The sequence below is a fragment of the Eleutherodactylus coqui genome, chromosome 10 (assembly GCF_035609145.1).
Source record: "Eleutherodactylus coqui strain aEleCoq1 chromosome 10, aEleCoq1.hap1, whole genome shotgun sequence".
In the NCBI taxonomy this organism is placed as follows: Eukaryota; Metazoa; Chordata; class Amphibia; order Anura; family Eleutherodactylidae; genus Eleutherodactylus; species Eleutherodactylus coqui.
The window spans coordinates 73,953,646-73,967,578 of NC_089846.1; the positions used below are offsets into that span (position 1 = coordinate 73,953,646).

The 13,933-nt window shown below is 43.3% G+C and overlaps 1 protein-coding gene across 3 annotated transcripts in view; it reads right to left on the reverse strand.

Annotated features, from left to right (window-relative positions):
• Positions 1-9,269: 9,269 nt before the first annotated feature.
• Positions 9,270-13,933, reverse strand: part of LOC136580599 (class I histocompatibility antigen, F10 alpha chain-like) — a 36,523-nt gene continuing 31,859 nt past the window's right edge. For all 3 annotated transcript variants that reach the window (XM_066581272.1, XM_066581269.1, XM_066581270.1), the window contains exons 8-9: positions 13,397-13,445; positions 9,270-13,269 (exon numbers count right to left, since the gene is read on the reverse strand). In XM_066581272.1, the coding sequence (XP_066437369.1) occupies positions 13,399-13,445 (47 nt within the window). In that variant the 3' untranslated portion in view covers positions 9,270-13,269; positions 13,397-13,398. The remainder of the gene's footprint in view (positions 13,270-13,396; positions 13,446-13,933) is intronic.

A 13,933-nucleotide genomic window follows, 5' to 3' on the forward strand; every position in this document is an offset into this window, starting at 1 on the left:
TGCACGGCCGATATACCAAAAAAAAAAATGTGCAACACTGCAAAAAGCAGCCTCCACAGTACTGCACACGGTTAGATGTGGCACTAAGAAGGACCGTTGGGGTTCTTGAAGCCTAAAATACTCCTAACACTCTCCCTATAGCAGCTCCACCAAGATAGCACTTTCACTCCTCTATGTCAGAACGCATCTGTGGTGAGCCGCGAGAGGGGCCGATTTTTATACTCGAGTGACACCTGATCTCGCCAGCCACTCACTGCAGGGGGGTGGTATAGGGCTTGAACGTCGCAGGGGGAAGTTGTAATGCCTTCCCTGTCTTTCTATTGGCCAGAAAAGCGCGCTAACGTCTCAGAGATGAAAGTGAAAGTAACCCGAACATCGCGTGGTACTCATCACGAGTAACGAGCATCTCGAACACGCTAATACTCGAACGAGTATCAAGCTCGGACGAGTACGTTCACTCATCTCTAGTCAGAATCACTTGGATATGCAAAACCTTTACGGAGTTATTCTTTGTTAAAGTTACACATTTCAGATTTCCAAATTTGGCTCCGTGACTGAGGCGCAAGCAGTCTTCGTCATGAAGGGGTTAATCTAATCAAATACGTGCTTTTCTAGGGTACATTTGCTGGAAGAGACTGAGAGATTCACTTCTGCGAGGCCTGGGCTTACTTTACCCAGCATGTGCCGATGCTATCACTAAGCACTGAGAGAGAGAGCCCCAGAAGCATGAGTGTTGACCGGTAGAGAGTTGGAGAGAGGAGAGTCACCGGGAGCGGGATCACACAGATTACTGGGACTTTCTGGATTACCCCAAGAAGTCCTCCCTGTCACACCACCTTCTAGGAATGTACTTTGAGCCGGACAATTGTTGTATGTTGCAACTTTATTGAAGTTACAGTAAACAGATATTACCGACCATTCCAGGTTTGTCCAGAAAGTATCCCTGTGTATAGACTATTTTATTTCACCATCAAGATTCACCGAAGAGGATGAATTGGTGGCGTCACGAGTGACAACAGACTTAAAGGTAACTGCTAGTTACTCTTTCCCTGTGACCTCCCCCAGTAGTAACTTGGAGAGGTCCCGAGCTACCCTCATGGGAGGAGATGGTAGCGCTACCATGACATAATCAGCCTTATCTACCGTGCCATCTCCTCGGCTGTGGGCCTGCTCCTCGGACGCGGCATTTTCCTGGAACCAAAAGATGGTCCTTGCACGCTTGGGCAGTGGGGACTCTCCTCAACTGATCCAGCTCAAGGTAAAGGTTCCTCACCTCACCGCCTTTCCCCGGAATGGTCTACTAAGTGAATCATCGCATATTCTGCAAAGGTACTCTCTTTTTTCAATTTTCCTTGTAGGTTTGGAGCTCCTGCTTCCCTGTATAGGAGAACTTCCCCACTTGTTGCAGAGTTTAGCCACTGTCTGGTAGGACAACCGAATGATGTTATGGATTGTTTAACTAATGTTGGTGTTTTGTTAACTCCCAAATTTCAGTACCTCCTCTTAAGTGCACAGCACAAGGTAATTATGGAACCAGGTAGGGTTAATGACACCATACTAACAGTCTGTATGTCCTAAACTCTTCTCAACTGTGTAAAAAGACTTGTAACCACCATCAAGGCAAATTGGTAGTATGTGGTGACTTCAGCATGCTTCCAGATAAATTGAAAACAAAGGTTTGGTACCGTGTTAGCCAGTAGAGTAAAATGTGATTGTTCCCAGCAAGAGAAACCACGTAATCTTGTAGATATGATATCTTTTAATGGCTAACAAAAATACATGATGTTACAATGAGCTTCTGAACCAACGCAGGGTTCTTCTTCAGGCTTAAAAAAAAAGGTTTAAAAAAAGTCCATTGTCTACAGCCAGGCCATCAGGTATAACTGGATCTGCTCCAACCCAACAGACAGAGAGGAACATTTGTACCATCTTAAAAGGACATTTATAAATCAGGGCTACCATCCCACCTCAATTGATGACCAAATCATCAGAGCCACCAGGATACCCAGGAATCAACTACTCCAATACAAGGAGAAGGAAAGAAACAATCGGGTGCTTCTAGTAGTGACCTACAATCCGCAAGTAGAGGTACTAAGGAAAACCGCAAAGAAACTCCACCATACCCTATACAAGGATGACCGTCTGAAAACCATATTCCCGGACCCTCCCCTTCTGTGTTACAGGCAACCTCCTAACTTGAGAAACTTTATAATCAGGAGTGCATTACCCTCTGACACACAAAAAGGAACTTATCCCTGTAATGTAAGGAGCTGTAAGACCTGCTCACATATACTGACTGCGGACAGGATACGGATCCCCAACACACAGCAGGACTATAAAATCCCAGGGACATTCACATGTTCCACGTCCAATGTTGTGTACCTGATCATGTGCAGTAAATGTCCTGTTGGGGGTCTTTATGTTGGAGAAACAGGACAGAAACTGAAATCAAGGATGAGATCTCATCGCCACACGATTAAACACAGAAAAAGAGAATTACCTGTGGCCGAGCACTTTTCTAACCATGGACATGACATAGGAGATATGAGAGTTTTGATATTGAAGGGTGGTTTCAAGTCACAAAACCACAGAAGAATTTGGGAATATAAATTGATAACAACCTTTGACACGCTGAATACTGGGTTAAATTATTCCCCAGGATTTATGTGTGAATGGGAGGTGTTTGACATTTATTGCACAGATAAGACCCCCATCAACAGTAATTCATGGACCATAAACTTTCACTCCCTTATCAGTGTTTAGCTAAAAATGTTTGTGTACCTCTTGTAGAATTTCTAGCCTGACGACCTTTCCCCCCCCCCAACAGTAATTTAGGCATCACAAAACTTTCACTCCGCTATCAGTGCCTAGACAAAAAAGTCTGTTTGCTGTTGCAGAATTCCTTTTAAGTGCGAACCAATCACATCCATATCTGCGCCTTGTCATAAGTATGTATGTTATAAGTGTGTATAAATATCCATGCCTCTTCAGACCCAATCCATTTAAGCCTGAAGAAGAACCCTGCGTTGGTTTGGAAGCTCGCTGTAACATCATGTATTTTTATTAGCCATAAAAAGGTATCATATCTACAAGATTACGTGGTTTCTCTTGATGGGAACAATCACATTCCAGATAAACTATGATACTATGGGATAATCCAAAAGCTCTTTCCCCTCATTGGCCCCCTGATTCTATAAAGATGAGCTATATGATGCTGTCAGATGTCTTCATTCATTTTTATCTGTCATAGATTAATGGGCCGTGTATTGTGTCAAATCTTCAGGGCCTTCCATGGACCACGCATGCTCTTGTTAGTGTTACTATGTCCTTTGCCCCTCACATGGAGGAAAAACTCCTTCTTAATGGGCCTTCCCCTGTTTAAAGAGGAGACCTTCTCGATCTCAGGGAATATTTCTCTTTTCACAGGTCGCCAAAGATGGACACTTCACCTATGAAGAGCTCACAAGACTCATTAGGGGCATCTTGATAGAATATAGCTCCTACTTAAAAAAAAACATAAGGAAACCTCCTTTGTTTTCCAGCACATTAGAAAGCTAGAAGCTCAGATGCAAGCGAGCCCCTCCGACACACGACACGCTTCCCAAGACAACAACTTGGGAATATTCCTATAAGACGCCCTTGGCCCTCCGCATACCAGATTATACATTTTACAAAAAAGTCAATTCCTGGCACAAAGGGTTAAACAGCAGCACCTAAGATCTAGAATTCCCTTTAAGTAATCCATGACTTTTAAAAATAAACTCTCACTCAGCGGATGTTGCGGAGGCCTTTGGTGCTTCTATTCTGGGCTTTATGATCTGAACAATGATCCTCATACCGGTCATCGAACACCAGACTATTAATGACTTTTTCCATAAGTCTTCCTTCTCTACCTAGTGAGCATCTTGCTGATCTAAATACCCCTATTTCTTTTGCATAAGTCTGTAAAATAATTAAGCCATCTATCTGCCCATTTGCACATAATGATTGGTGCGCAAAATTCATTCCAACGAATGAAAATGCGCAATAGTCATTCAATCTAAACACAAGAGGTTGCAGACTATTCATTCATTTTTCGATTGTCACTTAGTATCAACCAGTATAAAAATCATCGGCAGCTTACTGACTTCTCGCTGCGTCTAACCGCACCTTGCTCTGCGTACGTAGAATGTGAAGCGCTAAGCGAGAAGTGAGCGATACTCAGTGGTGATCTGCCGGTCTAAAAGCTCTGCATGAGTGCCAACAACTAGCGGTGACGTCACTCTCTCGTGCACTCGTTTAGCCAACAGTCGTCCCGTGTAAATGGGGATAAGCAAGATAAGGTCCCAGAACCAAACAGTCTTTCAAATGGCAAAACACAAAAAAATTACATTAATTGCGATAGTACAAATGTAGTATATGCCATTGAATGCACAACACGTGATAAAAAATATGTTGGCTGCACATCTAGGAAAATGAAAGAGAGAATTACAGAACACTTGCGTTATATCAAGCATAAAGAATCCAACAAATCAGGGGTAGCCAAACACTTTGTGGACACTCACGATGGCAACATGGACACGCTGCTATTCTATGGCCTGGAACGTGTGCATAGTATCAGAAAATGTAAAACCAGTCAAGAGTTTTTACATAAATATGAAGCCTTTTGGATTCTGGAATTAGGCACCAGATACCCAGAAGGTTTCAACTATAGATCTGTTTTATTGTACATTTATTAAATTAACACATTTTTTTTTTTTGCTGTTCGTTTTGTCTTCTTGCTATATGGATAGTGGTAAATTTATATTGTGGGATTTCATTCTGATTGAGGACCTAGAAGACAATTTCTGTTTCCTTTTTCTTCTCTGATTATTTGTCTACTCACATATCCTTGCTCGAGTAATTGCTTCTATTTGTATACTTAAATTATTATATTCCATATATATGGTGTTTGAGTGAGTTTCAAATATATTTCAAAGAATATGTACAAATGCACTTAGTCTAGTTAATCAGCCATTAACATTATCGGCAAGAGTCTAACACGTTGAATATGCAGGAGTAGGAGGTAACTTGCTCTCATGTTTTTAATTAGTTTTAATTACATAGGCGTCATAAGGAAGCTATGTTCACACAAGATTATAGGTGACCAAGGTCTTCCATAGACCGAAACGCGTCCTTCTTTTGCAATGTAAGCTGTGACACTTCTAATAAAGGCTCGGTTTTATTCACAATACCGATGGCTAACTTTTTTTGGATTCAGTCTTTCAAATGAATACTACCAGACATTCTTCCCTCTGCTATCACTGATTAGAGCTGCTGCCTCCCCCATGAAATGCTAGAAGCCAATATCATTACACTCCGAAAGCCGTGAAAAGCCCTGCTGCACACATGTGGAGGTGAGAGCATCCTTCAGGTGGCCAACAGTTGGGCTATCTGCTTCTCCTGCCACCCCCTCCATTCAACTTAGGTGTTTTCCCTTCATTGATTGATGTGGAGTAGTAGTCAATCCACGACTCCACACTGATCAGATTTCACCCAGCTGGGACCTCTGCAGAGGAAGCTTGTGGAAGTCATTGGGACTTTTCTGCCGCCAAGCTCTAAAATCCCGGGCTGCTAATATAAGTTGACCAGACGTCCCGGTTTAGGTGGGACAGTCCTGCTTTGGGACCCTGTGTCCTGCTTTCCATGGGACCCCAGCAGAACAAACATATGTCCCACTTTCTAAGACTTTAATGACTGCTCAGGGTAGGATGCGAATTTCATCCACATTTTTGTTTTTCTATTTCTATGTCAGTGTAAGGCCTCCTTCCCACGAACGGATTTACGCCGCGTAAATCCGCGGCAAAAATCCGCTGCCTTGCACCATGCTATTAGGTTCTATTGAACCTAATAGCACAATGCTCATGATGCGTAATTCCACCGTGGAATTACGCACCGCGATTTCTCCCGTCCTCACCCGCAGCATGCTCTATTTGCTGCGGGTGAGGACCGGCTGTACGCGCTGACGGCTTCCATTGCAGTCAATGGAAGCCGTCCGTTCACGCTATCTCCCGCTGCAACCAGCGGAAGATAGCGTGAAAAAACGCTTCCCCACCTACCGCCGCGCGTCATATGACGCGGTCGGCGCGTCATATGACGCGGCCGGCGCGTCATATGACGCGGCCGGCGCGTCACGTGACACGGCCGGCCGTGTCATGTGACGCGGTGGGCGTGTCACATGACGCGACGGCGGTGGGCGGGGAAGCGTCTTCACGCAATCTTCCGCTGGTAAGTATGGGGTCTCTGGGGGGCGCCGTGACGGGCTTCACTGCGGAATATTACGCGGCGGAGCCCGTCACGCTCGTGGGAAGGAAGCCTTAGTCTTCACTGCAGTTGTGATATTCTATTCATGAACTCTGGAGTTCAGGATAATCAGTGATAAATATTGCCTCTACAGTAAAACTGTTTCTGCCTTGCCTGCCCAGTCTCTGATGACCCCAAAAAATTTTGTTTTTTTTCTCCCTTAGCCCTGGAGTACTGCACTATGGACATACTGTGCTGTCCTCATGCCAGCTCAGACTGGTTGGCAATGCCCAATACTACTCAACATGCCTTCACCCTGTTGTTTGTGCTGCGCTGTCTTGTGTTGGGAACACTAACTGCAGCTGGACAAAGGTTCTGAGATAGGTTTCAATTTTCCTATGACAGTTTGTCTCAGTCAACACTGTCATAGGTTTTCGCTCAGACTTTGCTCCACAGAACGCCTTTTTTTACCTGCAGTGCGCTCTGCTCATGCCACTCAACGTGTCAGTGTTGCAACACCCTCAAATCCGCTACCTTGCTACATCTGGAAAAGGAGGGAAATGGTTATAATCACCTGATAGTTTTTCCCTTTCAGCTTGATACACGTGACTATTCACTAGCTAATGGCCCAGGAGACAGGGGATTCGGTCATGTTGATCAGTCATTAGATAACCCTGATTTTGTACTCTGTGTGGATGGATCGAGGTATGATCAAGAAGGCAGATTCTATACAGGTTATGTTGTACTCTCCTTATATTATGTGGTCAAGGGTGAACCTCTTGCATCTTGCATGTCAGCTCGAGAAGCCAAATTGCGAGCCCTGGAAAAAGAATGCAGGCATGCTCAAGGGAACGCAGCTAACACTATGGCATTGCTCATGACTACAGACCCATGTGGAGAGCAACGTCATTCTTGAAAGCAAATGAAAAAGCCATTAAAAACAGAAAAGGTGTACCAACACTGATGGAAGCCCTCTTGCTGCCCGAGAGAGTGGCCTGAAAACGCAACAAAAGGCCACTTCAAGGATGGCACAAAAGAGGCAACCACACAGAAGTCCAGACTTGATCCTCCAGGGGTTGCGACCGCGGTACAGGTACCTGCTCAGGCGTCACCCCCGGTGGATTATGACCTGTTGATGCAGTTAGAAAAGCAGGCAACCAAAGGAGGAAAAAGGAACACTGGGAACCTGCAAGAGGGGCAGAGTGACACCTGGAGATACATGGATGGTATCCAACAAGCCTCGTCTCCCATAGGTCCCTATCCCATCATGGCTCCGGCCTCCCATGGAAATACACACCTGTCACAAACAGCTATGACAGATGTGGTTGCTAGTCACTGGTCTGCACCAGGATTTAGCGTCACGGCAGCAAAACACACACAGGGCTGCCTGATTTGTGCACAGCACAATGTGGGTAGGTCTGTATAGACTCCCATACAGTGCACCCCTCGTCCCGACTACCCGTTCCAGCGTCTCTAAGTAGACTACTTCCAACTGCCAAGGATGGGCAGGTACGGGTTCGGTCTGGTCTGCCTAGACCCATTTTCAGGGTAGCCAGTCTGGCATGCCCGCTCACAAACGCCACCACCCAAAAACTGACCTCTGAAGAGGTATACAAGTACAGAGTACCAGAGACAACTGAAAGTGACTGAGGTACTCCCTCCACGGGAGAAGTGATATAGAAAATAATGAAAGTGTTGGGGGTAGAACTGGTCTTTTATGTTCCGTACTATCCACAAAGCAGTGGTAGAGCAGAAAGTTTAAACGGTACCTTAGAAAACACGCTCCAGAAGGCCATGGCAGAGCTCAATAGACTGTGGACCAGCCTCCCCCTGGTACTCTTCTCCGTACGGTACACACCTGGCTGAATAGGCCTCAGCCCATATGAGGTACTTTTTGGGTCGGCCCCAAGGTTAAGATTGTATTTTTCACAATAACTCTAGATGCAGCATGGTAACTTGACAAACTGTGTTATTGCTCACACAAAACACTTAACCAATGTATATTCTCAAGTGTTTGCTTTCTTTCCAGATCCTGACAGCTTAGAAGGAACTCATTCTGTGAAACTAGGAGGTTGGGTGGTTACTAAAAGACACTCCCACAAAACTCTAGAACACAGACTTGACAGTCCATAACAAATGTTCCTGACCACCACTACAGATGTTCAGCTGGAAGGACGAATTCAATTGGCTACAGGTGTCTCATTGCCAGATAGTCTCCTCATCATGATGAACATATGCTTTCTCCTAGGTTGTATAATCACTGTTATCTTTTTTCAATCGTTGTAGTAATTTGTTTCTGGAGAGCTGCCCCAAATCCCCAGTGTTTGTTCAGTGTTTCCAACTCCTTCCATGCCGCTTCGCTGGTGCATTATCTGTTGCTCCTACACTACAGCCTGCACATTCCTAACCCACACGACTCCTGTCTGTCTCTTCAGTCATACCTACCACGCAGGTTTGCTCCATCCTTTTTTCTATTCTGCATTCATCTGCATTGAAGCCTGCAGCTCATCTGGTTAACGAGGTGATTGTTGCCGACAAATTATCAGTTTTATGTCTATCAATGGCAAATGATTGAATTATCGTGTCTTGCCTGAGAGCTCGGCAGGTTTACACTGGATAATTACTGGGACCGATTGTTCGCACAATAATAGCTTCATGTAGAAGACCTTAAATTATGGCTGACATTCTAGGCATCAGAGAAGTCCTGTAGAGTCTAATATGTCGACTATCCAACTGACTGATAACAACTTCAACTCTCATTACGGAGACCTTAAAGTGCACCGCCATTAGAATTGTAATTATTTGTAGTATCGGGGATACATTTTATTATTCCTCACCTTCCTGCAGGCGCTCTGCAAGTGGTTAGAAACTTTCTAAGGTGGAAAGAAATGTAGCTGCAACTTCATGTTGCATGTGAGTCTATATGATGGGACAAGTAAGGGGGCAACAATGGGGAGATGTCACATCACTCCAAGAAGAGCGGCTCATTCAGAAGCATGGAGACAATGTGCTTTAATAATAACAGACTTTATTTATGGAGCTCCAACACCTTCTGCAGCACTGTATAATCTGCAGATTAATAATAGTGGTTCATGCACAATTCAGTATAAAGCAATATTCCATAGGTAATTTTTTAAAAGTTAAACTTTTGCTGCTCCCACCCTCTAATTCTGTTCCAATCAACAAAAAAAACAGGCTGTGCAAAACTTTAGCTCAATTGGACAACTGCTGGGCGACCCTCTAACGCCTTGAAGTTCAAACATAGTATACACATTATGGAATCATTAATTCTGTTCAGAAGCGATATACTCTTCCCAGCTCCACCATTTTCTTATTTCTTCACATCCAGGCAACCCCAGCAATTGTTTAAAAACATACTGAATCAAATTTCCCAAAAAAATAATTTCAAAAAGTTCCTGAAATAACATGAAAAATGTAAAAAATGTTAGTTTTTTTTAATAACGCAAACAACTTCTATAAGAGAAACGCATTTTTACTTCTGACAAGAATTTCTATAGAATCAGAACATAATGTGAACGAACAATGGACATTATTTAGTAGGATTAAGTAGCACTTATTTTTTACGGTCTCCAGCAACGATCTGTAAGGCAAATTGTTTCTCAGCTTCATCTTTTAGGAGAATGCTCTTGTAATCCTAGATGAGTGACGCCTCTTTCTGCAGCGTCATTCACAACAACCATCTTCTCTTCTCAAGTCTTTCATTCTACTTTTGTAACCAGGATCCTCCTTCCATGTTGAAGGGTCTTTTTCGAGGTGCTGATAGAAAATATTGTGAAGAAAGTTTTTGTACGAGGAATTACAAAAGATGAAAACTCGATGTTTATAAAGGAAGAAAAATCATTTTGGTGCAGAATGCACCTCTTCAGTTCATGTTCTTCCTCTTCTTCACCTCTCGGCTTCCAGCATAACTTTGAGCCATATTTGTCGTAACCGCTGTTGGAATATTGTCATCAAATAAGGATAGTGTTAAGAAAATTGTAGATCAATGTATCAGTTAATTGTTCTTTTATTGCATTGTAGGCTAGAAATATATAGCATGGTACTAGTGTAAGTAGTGAAGGGGTTAAACGAAACCCTTCTATAGGCTTGCATGTCTTCTGAGGTAGACAGACAGACGAGATTAGACAGTCTGCTAGACCACCCATGTATGTATGTTTATAGACAATGTATACAGGAAACGCAGTAGACTATAAGCCTCCCATGCATTCCTTTTTCCTCAACTCATAACGGTTTTATTGTATGTAATAGATACACCTTAGGAGGTGTAACTTATGTTAATCATTTTTTGTTTTAGCCTATTATGTATTCTTATTAATCTTGGAGGTATATACTTTTGCTGTGATGTCATTTATGGTATATAATCTTTGACCACCTTAGAATAAATTAGAGATCATCTGATACCGCACAGGCTGGTGTGATTTGTATTTCTCCTGGGTCCAGACTTCTGCACGAGATCTGGGATCGTCTTCTCTTTGATAAACACATAAATTCTCCTTACAGATAGAGCCGCAGTTTTGGGAACTAATCACCAGAGATGGTTGGAAAGATTTCTTTGCAACAGCCTTACTGATTTCTGGATGAATATCCTGATAATTTATCAGTTGACGCATGAATAGGAAATCATGATAAGGGGCCTTAATAGCTTCTTATGAGAGAAACCAGGCTGGAATGTACACTCCAGCAAGAAAAATACAGATTCTTCTAAAAGAGTCCTTTTCCCTTTGAGAAAACTGAAATGGTTCTTGAAACAGGTATATTGCCTTTGTCATCCACCTAGCATGACTTACAGTTCCTCGTGTACAAAACGATATAACGTAACGAATCAATGCTAATTAAATTAATGAAATCTCACATTCATTTCTATTACTAGTGCTTACCAGGGAGTATAAATAAAATAGCTAAAATAAAGTTTTGATATGAAAAAATGAATTTCAAAATTTCATGGCTGATGAGGGTCGCCTCGCAGTTGTCCGATTGAGCTAAAATTTTGCAATTTGTCAATCAACGCTTGTTTAGACAGGTAAGCTGCCCATGTAAAAGAGCCCTAACTGCTTACTGACATCAGATTACAAGCTTCCCATAGAAGTCTATGGAGAGGGGGGATTGATGAGGCGCCAAGCAGGGGAAAATCAGAGAGAAGTAAATAAACATGCTGCTGCAGCTAATGATAAGCGTTGATTACTGTTTCATAGGCACTATAATCACATCTATACTGCTCAGCACTGCTGTATAATGTCCTCCTTGTTGCTGCTGCCCCTGTGTGTATGATAAATAGTGATAAGGGAGCAGGATCTCATCTCCCCTATGTGTGCTCTGTATGGGAGACAACATAGCTGCAGTCTTCACCCACAAGACCAGGAACAACTGACAAATAAGGATTGAGACTGCCGAAGGGAAACTTGCTAGGAAAATGCAGGATATAAGTCATATAATGGTCAGAAATTGTGTATTTTCTCATGTGCACATGGCAGCTTATTCTGAAAAGTTATCTGAAATTTACAGGTACAATTTAAGCTGGACTGCCAGCGGTGGTGAGAGTTTTCTTTTCATCACAATGGCAGATGCATAGATGATGTACATTGCACAAGTCCAGGTTTTAGGCTTCTTGGCAAACTATATTATATAGTAAATGAAGCTTTCTGCTGTGGGTTATCCAGGGTGGACACAAGTGAGAACACCTGTCTATTCTATTTTTTCTCTGCAGTATAACTGAGCAAAAAAAAAAAAATCACATCATGTTCTATCCTTAGGCGCTCCCTTGGAATACCCAGGCTCATTATTTTCAATGGGGAAGTAGCGATCCTCCGCCACGACTATTAATGGGAGACCTCGCATTGCATGCACTTTGTACGTGTTACGATGCTGCTGGCCGCATTGAAAGCAATGGGTGCTGCAAAGACAGACCACGCAGCAAGATAGAACGGGCCATGATTTGTTTCCTGCATTGCATTGCTCATTTGCATGACCCCATTCAAAAGAATGGGGTTTATATTTGTGCATCTAGCAGTGCACAAACCGTGCACGATTTTCTCGCCCATGTGAAGGCATGCCATCGCTTTGAATGCCTGTGATTAGTTCATCACATTGAATGACCATGATTGGTTCATTGAGTGCTGCAGTGATTGGCTGAGCAGCGGCACTTGAGAACCAATGAGAGTTATCGCTTTCTGGAGGCAGGATTTTTGAACCCCCTGACCAGGAAGCGCTGGCTGAAGACTACAGACAAATGTGCCGGACCTTTTGGAGGAGAAGTGCGGTTGAGCAGACAGCGCCTGTTAGGTGATGTATTGTTTTGTTTTTTTAATGCAGCTAGGGCTTATTTTAGGGACAAACAGTAGGACTTCCTACTGTAAAAGTTGCATCGCACTGCATGAAAACTGTGTTTTCTTGTGATGCGATGCAACAGAAAGGCAGGCTCCATAGGGAAACATGGGCTACAAAACATCGCAAATCGCGGCTGTATGGAGCTTGCAGCAATTTTTTCCGCAATGTAGCAGCCTACAAAACCATGCTAAAAGGAACCCATTGGAAAGCTTGGGCTTCACATACATGCGATTCGTAGTGATGTCGCATTGCAAGAAAATCGCACAATTGTGTCGCCTGTGTCAAAGCGGCCTAAAAACTGGATACACAAAGCGTGAGGCAAAACTCAGGCTGGAAATTTTTCAAGCACACATGGTGTCATTGGCGTGTCATACATCTGAGCGGTGACAGGGAGGTTGAAGGGCTCTGAAGATCTGTTTAGGTTTGGAACGTCTTGGTGATCCAAGGTCAGAAGCTCCACCTATTTGACCCTCTAAGATCTCCACGACCTGCCAGACATACTAGAAATGACATCTTAGAACTTGTAACCTCCTCTACATGCACTACATCCTGTAATCCTCTAATGAGACTAAAGCGAAAAGAGTTTAGCAGATTTGTTGATGCATCTAGTAGCCAGTAAACAGCCTTCTTCTGTCCAAACGAGTAGGCATCTTCTCCAGCTTCCTGCAGTATAAGAATAAAAACACAGAACATCCATTATCTGTTCCATCCCAGCAGGTTTCTCCCCCCTCACCCAGCGTTCAGATCTCATTGCCCGGTGGCAGCACTTATATACCACATTATCACTTACCATCAGGCTCTGGCGTTGTCCTTGGACGACTCGGATGACGTTTCTGAGGCTGTAAAAATGGGAAATTATTTAAAGTGAAATTCCACGTTAATATTTCACGGCGGAGCTGTAATAAGATGTAATGAGATGTAAGGGCTTGTTTACACTAGCATTGTTTCAACGCATCCAGTTTTACTTAAAATGGAAATTAGGAAATAGAAAGCATCCAAAAGGTTTCTTGTACCCATTTTCAATATTCAAAACAGTTCTGTTTTGTAGCTGCTCAGCCTGGGGAGGCTTTTCCTCTCCAATAATTGTGGCCCAGTGGTTAGCACTGCTGTCTTGCAATGCTTGGTCCTAGGTTCAAATCTCAACTTGGGCAACATCAACTTTGAAAAAACCAACATAGATGTCACTCTTGGCCAATCTAGAACCTACAACGCCAGTGCTGCTAGGCAACAGTGCTAACCACTGAGCCACCATGCTTGGTCATCCTTCTTTCTTCTCTGGAGAAGGAGGAGAACAAGAAACACAAAGAGAACATATAAAGTCCACGCA